This window comes from Triticum dicoccoides, chromosome 3A, assembly GCF_002162155.2.
Source record: "Triticum dicoccoides isolate Atlit2015 ecotype Zavitan chromosome 3A, WEW_v2.0, whole genome shotgun sequence".
NCBI lineage: Eukaryota > Viridiplantae > Streptophyta > Magnoliopsida > Poales > Poaceae > Triticum > Triticum dicoccoides.
Window position 1 is genome coordinate 659,337,391 of NC_041384.1, and position 6,606 is coordinate 659,343,996.

Genomic DNA, 6,606 nt, shown 5'->3' on the forward strand with positions numbered 1-6,606 from the left:
AGCCGCATAAGGCAAACGCCGAAAAAATATAGCAGATTGCGGGGAGTAGGCACATGATAGCTGCCATTAATTGGCATGCTTCCTGATATGCATGTCTGGCCGTGTGCGCCATTGGCACACGAAGTAGATGGCCGCTCGAAAGGCTGGAAGGAAGGTAGACTTTCCTTCCAAGTGAGCGTCTGGTGGGTATATATGGAGCTTCCTCCAAAAATGGCAACTCTCGAGGCCATATGACTAGAGTAAGTACTTACCCTTTTTAGGCCAAAATAGTCCATATGCCGCTCATTATTGCTATGAGGCCAATAAGGCGGCTCTGCTAGAATTGCTCTATAACACTCCTTGTTTCTCTCCTAATTTCTAGGTCTAGTCAGTGTCATTCAAAAACTATGCAATGCATGACTAACTAGGAAAGTTTGCTTGTTAGGAGGACAACACACAACGAATAAGGGTATGTTCATGCATGTACAGAAGGGTTACAGCCTTTATACAGGTTTAACAGCACGGACCATGCATTCTTCAGCGTCACATCTGACCGATAGCTACTTTAGTATCATCATCCCTAACTAGGGCTACAGCAGTACACGGAAGCACGGATCATAGAACGAGAGATCGATTTGATCATCATCAACGGGTATACTTGAGCTAGCTAACTGAGTCTTCAATGGTGGATCGGACGGCGAGCCTGCTCATTTCAGATGCTCACCGCCATCTGGTTCATGGAGGCGGCCTCCTGGCGAGATCGCCGGACGCCGTGGGGGGGCTTCTCCTTGCAGCCGCCGTCTTCTCCGCCCGCCTTCACGTCGGACGCCCCGCCTTTCTCTGGACTGGCATTCTTGTGCTTGGCTAGATCCTGTTGCGCTCTCACCTTCACGCCGCGTATCAGCTGGTGTTTACACAGAAAGGCTGAGATTAGCTGATGTATACACAATTAATTCAAACGCACAAGTACAAAGATAGTTCTGCTATACTTAATTAGATATCCAAAGACAAACAGTCCTATATACTCCATCCCTCACAGAATACAAGACATAGACATCTGACTTTTCAGTCTCCAACGCTTGATTTTGACCTCATAACATGCATAAAGAATATATATTGAGATATGCATGACATAAAACTCCTTTTCTAAAAAAATGCATGACATAAAACTAGTACTCCCTCCGTCCCAAATTAAGTGACTCAACAAAGTTGAGTTAAGTGACACAACTTCGTAACTCAACTTCTACAAAGTTGAGTCACTTAATTTGGGACGGAGGGAGTAATATTTTGCAAGATGAATGCGATGTTATTACTATTAATATATGCACAATATCCATATACTTACGCACATATATACAAGAGATCAAATTTTAAAATGTTGACCTCATAGTACATAATAATCCGCCTTATATTTTGGGATGGAAGAGTATATATTGTGATAATCATATACCAACGCTATCAAAATGACAGCTACTGATCAACTGGTCAGTTTGCAACATGCATACTATGGATGTAAACAGATCATTTCATGGAAATGAATTGACGGGAAGGGTATGAACATTACATATTTGCCCGACTTGACATCAGAGTAAAGCACGATGAAATCACCCTCCTGCAGCTCATTCGACCGAACAAAGTCACCTACAAGTTCAAGCACAAGAAACGTTTTGTGAACACAAGGGAAGCTAGCTATATATTTGGTTTCAAAATTGTATCAGGCAGGTTTGGTTCTCTTCTCTCACCAGTGTTCTCTAGAAGATACATTCTGCTCTTGTTGTTGGGCCAAAATCTGCATGCATGAAAATCAAGATCGATCATTGTACCAGCAATTTGTTATCATACAGAATTCAACTAGCTAGTTTTTTTCTCCTTACTTTGACAGCTCTAGCTAACTAGCAACATATGATACACTTTGGAAGAAGAAGAAGAAGAAGAAGAAGAAGAAGAAGAAGAAGAAGAAGAAGGAAGAAGAAGATGGAAAAATAGGAAGTATGGTATCAGAATAATCTACTGTGTAGAGTGATGCTAACAAGGAGTGAACCAAGAGACGATGCGAAAACAAAATTTCTGCATGCCCGTTCACGTATATATATAGAGAGAGCGGCGCACTACGAATGCATGCTACTATTTGGCTCCCGGATTTCCATCATATGTATTCATATGACCCACTTGCCCAATTGGGAAAGGAACGTGCGTGTCCCACACAGTGATGCAGTGATCATGTCATTTACTAGATGTGGCCTACAGATAATTAAAAAAAGATAAAAGTGAACTAATGAAAGCATGCATGTTTAATATTATTATTAAATTTTATCCCAAAATCGATCGATGGGAGTACTACTTACCGGTACCGCATGCTCCACACCTGAGATGTGCCGATGTCCTCAATGGGGATCGAGATGCCGTCCCCCGTCTTGAGCTCCGGCAGGTGAGTCTCCGCTTCCTTCTGAAACCATCCATGGAAGAAGAGACGCGTTTTAGTCGCAACCGATCGATCAGCTAGCAGAAAGACAGGAACATCCATGGATAGATACACTTGCAATCCGAGAAATCAAGAAGAAATCAACACAAAGATTGCAGAAAGAAAGGAAGATCCATTCATAGCTAGGTCATACAGGTGCAATCCAAAGATGGATCTTGTCTAATCAAAGAGGAATCAAGGAGAAATTAAAATTTGCAAGTGGATGCATGCATATATATAGCTGAAAATTGCAAGTGGATGCATGCATATATATAGCTGAAAATTGCAAGTGGTGCATGGGTGGATGGAGGAAGAAGACCGCGATAGGGAGGTGACTGCCTCACTTTGGGGAGCACGATGCGGCCGAGGGTTCCGACGTCGCTCTGCTTGAGCACCTTCTGCAGCAGGAACCGCAGGTTCTTGTCTCCTGCCGCCGGCGCCGCCGCCGGCGTCCTCGCACCCTGCGCGCATGCACAGAACCTCGTTGAGAACTTGAGATGCATTTCACCGTGCAGGTAAACACACGCACGCATGCGGGGAGGGTATCCTATCGCTGGACAGCGATGTGCGTCTCTTACGAAGTACGCACACTTATTTGGGGAGCAATGGCTTGTGATTCTATGCGGGATGGCGATCGATGGATGGATGGCAAGAGGTGTTCGTGCATGCATGCACCTGCTGCCGCTGCTTGTCGGAAGCCGCCGCCTGCCCCGGGCGCTGCGGCGTGGCGGCGCCGCCGGAGGGCGGCCTCGCTGCTGCGTCCGGCGAGGGTTTTTGCTGCTTCTGCCTTGAGGAATTGGACTTCGTCGACAGCGGATTCGGGACCTGGACCATGAGCTGGCCATGGGGCTGGCTCTGGACGGCTTGTTGCGTCCAGAGGCCTCCCCAGCCAGACGACGGCGGCGTGACCGGCGCCGAGTGCGCCGCGCGGGGGGATGGCTCTTGAGGGAAGCCGCCGGTTTGGATCTGGCTCAGATTCAGCTGCTGGCTCCGCTGCTGCTGCAGGCACGACAGGCGCCGCTGCCTCGCCATCCTCTTCTTCCGGGCCTCCCTGGTCGCCGCCGGCTCCATCCGCTGCGGGAACTGCCCGGCGAATCCGGGGGCCGCGAACGGCTGCGGCACGGCCCCCGGCGGCGGCATCGGGTATGTTTGAGTGCCTGCGGATGTGGCCCCAGCTGGGACGAACGCCGCGTACTGCAGCGGCCAGGCCCCGGCGTGCATGTCGGGCGCCGCCGGCGGGGAGAACGGCTGGCTGCTCACGCCCACGCTGCTCGTGCTGCAGCCCTGCTGGAACGGGTAGATCGCCTCGCCGCCGTAGGATCCAGTTGGCGAGAAGGCCTGGTAGGGAATCCAAGATGTGGCAGCGGCGGCACCCGTCTCCGCGGGGAATTCGTAGCCGGGGTTTGCGCCGGGGCTAGGGAGCTGGCCTCCTGCCGGCAGCGCCTCCTGATCCATGGCGCCGACGCGGGGGCGCTTCTTCTGCAGGTGGTGGTTCTGCACCCAGGTGAGGATGAGCTTGAGCAGCTGCATGGTGCCCTGGCGCCCCCCACCGAGGCGCGCGGCCGCGGCCTCGATGGTGGATCGACGGAGGCGGATGCTGCGGAGGTCCTCGGCCGAGATGCAGTCGCGGTTGTTCTTGAGCCACTCCATGAAGAAGCGCGGCAGGTCGTCCGCCGCGCTCCCCGTGCCGCCGCCACCCATGAAGGCATCCTCTCCTCCACCAGCAGCCGCATGCGACGCCGTTCTCCCGGCCGTGCCGTGGCCCGCCGGAGGTTGCAACTGCTGCTGCTCGGAGATGACGTCCTCCAGCATCATCCCGACGTCGGGGAAGAGCGGCTCGTCGTCCCAAGGGACGTCCTCGTTGATGGATGCGAAGTCGAGCAGGTGGTCGATGTCGGAGAGGTCGTCCATCCCGTCCCCGGCCGCGGCAGGCTCGGACGGCTCGCCGCGCGCACTCTCGCCCCCGCGCCCGCCTGCCCCCACGGCGCGGGTGAAGGCGCTGGAGGAGTTGGAAGACGACGAGGAGGAGAAGGTGGAGCTCGACGGCGAGGAGAGGCAAGGGAAGTCCGGGAGGGCCGGGAAGGTATCGTGCGCGAACATGAAGTCGTCCTCTCCCTGCCGGATCTCCACCGCGGGGCCCTTCCCGCGGTGGGGCCCGCCGCGCCTCGGCGCGTCCCCCTGCGAGTGCCGCGGCGGCGACGAGCCGGCGGAGGCGTCCATGCAAAGGGAGGCAGCGAGAGCGAGAGGGCGAGAAGGAGATGTGATGTGTGTGTGCGGCCAAAGCGTTTGTCGCCCTGTGTGTAGGTGCGGCCGGGGGTTGGGGGTGGGGGTAGGGGGTGGGTGCAGTTACTCTCTGAAGATGAACAGGGCAAGCAGGAGGTGGAAGGGAGAGAGTGCGGCTCCGCGCCCCACGTGGCGCCCGCGGAGGGCTGTGGGAAGCGCTCCACCGCCCACGCCAGCCTCTCCCCGGCATCTGCCCTTTCCATCCCCCGCTCGCTCCCGGCCCCTCCCCCTGCCCGTGGGCCCCACCACGGCCCCGGGACCCAGCTTCAGCGAGAGGGCTTCGACCACCGCTAGTGGGGTGACGCACTGCATGGTCCTGCTCGATGACAGCGGGGCCGCGTGACGCGAGCCCACATGTCAGTTACGACCTCTCTACCCGGGTGGGAGACTTTTGTTTCGGCGCGTGATAATGTTGACCGCCCCGTGGCCCGTGGGGGCCATCCGCGATGCGTCCGTGGACGGGGCCCGGGTGCGCGTAGCGGCTCCGCCTCGTAGGATGTCTGTGTCGCGGGAGCGCCGACTGGGCGCTGCGCGCTGGGTCCCTTTCGCGCCGTCCGATGGAGCCAGCCCCCAGATCCGACGGACGCACGCTTCCCAAGCGACACCAGGGGCTGTCTCGGAACTAGGGGTGGCGCGTCCCGGCGCACGCGCCGAGGCCTACACGGACGGGCGCGCCCGACGTGGACGAGGGACACATGTGGTTGGGATGACGTGGTGCCGAATGATTGGTCGTGGAGGTGGCGTGTATGGAGCCACGGGCCCATGCCGCGGCCAGCTCGACGGCAGCCGGGAGATACATGTACCTGGTGTGGGCGTTGCGTGTGGATGGAGCGTTTGCCTTGTCCTACTCGTAGGAGGTTGTTGCGGCCATAGTCAACAATATTTCGTGGCGTTTCTCAACTCTTTCTGGAAATGCTTGCGCAGTGCAATTGATATACGTATATCTGTTTCCATCACATGAATGGCACCGTGACGAAGTACTACTGAAACTGATAGAGTATTGCGTCGCTGCAGCTTTGGCGCTTTGCGCTAGCTGTTTCATTTCTTTTTCTTCCTCTCTCAGTTTGAGACGGTCGCCTTGTACTCCCTCAATTCTTAAATAATAAGTCTTTTTAAAGATTGTAATATGGACTATATACAAAGCAAAATGAGTGAATCTATACTCTAAACTACATCTATATACATCCGTATATAGTTCACATTGAAATCTTTAAAAAGAACTTAAAAGTATTTAAGAACGAAGGGAATATATGTGTTTTCAGCGAGAATAGACATACGGAGTATGCAATGATGATGATGAGATATATAGCGTGGCTATGTGAAATATTTTGTAGGTAGGCAATCTAGTGTATCACATTTTACATTGGCACTGAATTAGCTGTGCCTGGATGTTTTGGCTACATGATATGGATCTTATTATCGACCTTTGCGTGTGTGTTTTGAAATGTGGCAGTGACCGCATTGATCAAGAAGATTGTATGCGTATGTATGGTAGACATTTAGGATAGGTAACCGATGTATTGACCTAGGAGCGACAAATATCCTCAAAAAAATTGTTATATCGTGATGTGACCCCTCAGCCATTTCAACATTTAAGATCTCCCATGTTGAAATGTTAGGTTGCTCATTTCTCTCCAAGTAGATGATCATGGGTAACACATATCTTATACTCCCACCCGTTCACTTTTATAAGTCGTTTCAGACAAGTGAAATTGAGCTGTTTTGGACAATGTCTGAAACGTCTACAAAGTCTTATAAAAGTGAACAGAGGGAGTATTATATTTGCGTCTTTTTGAAAAAAATCATATTTATGTCCTACCTGTGGTTTACGGTTCTAAAGAGGAGGAACAATGATGTGCATCTCTATCTTGATTGTCCGTTAC

The 6,606-nt window shown here is 52.8% G+C and overlaps 1 protein-coding gene across 2 annotated transcripts; it reads right to left on the reverse strand.

The window, feature by feature from the left end:
- Positions 1–422: 422 nt before the first annotated feature.
- Positions 423–4,660, reverse strand: LOC119272600 (B3 domain-containing protein VP1-like). Of its 2 annotated transcripts, none has more exons than XM_037554060.1 (6): positions 3,116–4,660; positions 2,785–2,901; positions 2,325–2,422; positions 1,722–1,768; positions 1,544–1,620; positions 423–883 (listed from the first exon to the last, which is right to left on the reverse strand). In XM_037554060.1, the coding sequence occupies exons 1-6, from the start codon at positions 4,658–4,660 to the stop codon at positions 692–694; spliced, it is 2,076 nt and encodes a 691-aa protein (XP_037409957.1). In that variant the 3' UTR covers positions 423–691. The 2 variants fall into 2 exon arrangements, with proteins under 2 accessions (XP_037409957.1, XP_037409956.1); XM_037554059.1 differs by having other exon boundaries at positions 2,325–2,425.
- Positions 4,661–6,606: the final 1,946 nt, after the last annotated feature.

Bases quoted from the DNA above. Each gene is read 5' to 3' on its own strand.
- LOC119272600 (XM_037554059.1), bottom strand. From the start codon at position 4,660: ATGGACGCCTCCGCCGGCTCGTCGCCGCCGCGGCACTCGCAGGGGGAC. The intron at 2,902-3,115 runs GTGCATGCATGC...GCATGCGCGCAG, and splicing joins CCGACAAGCAGCGGCAGCAG to GGTGCGAGGACGCCGGCGGC. The intron at 2,426-2,784 runs GTGAGGCAGTCA...GGATGGTTTCAG, and splicing joins GCCGCATCGTGCTCCCCAAA to AAGGAAGCGGAGACTCACCT.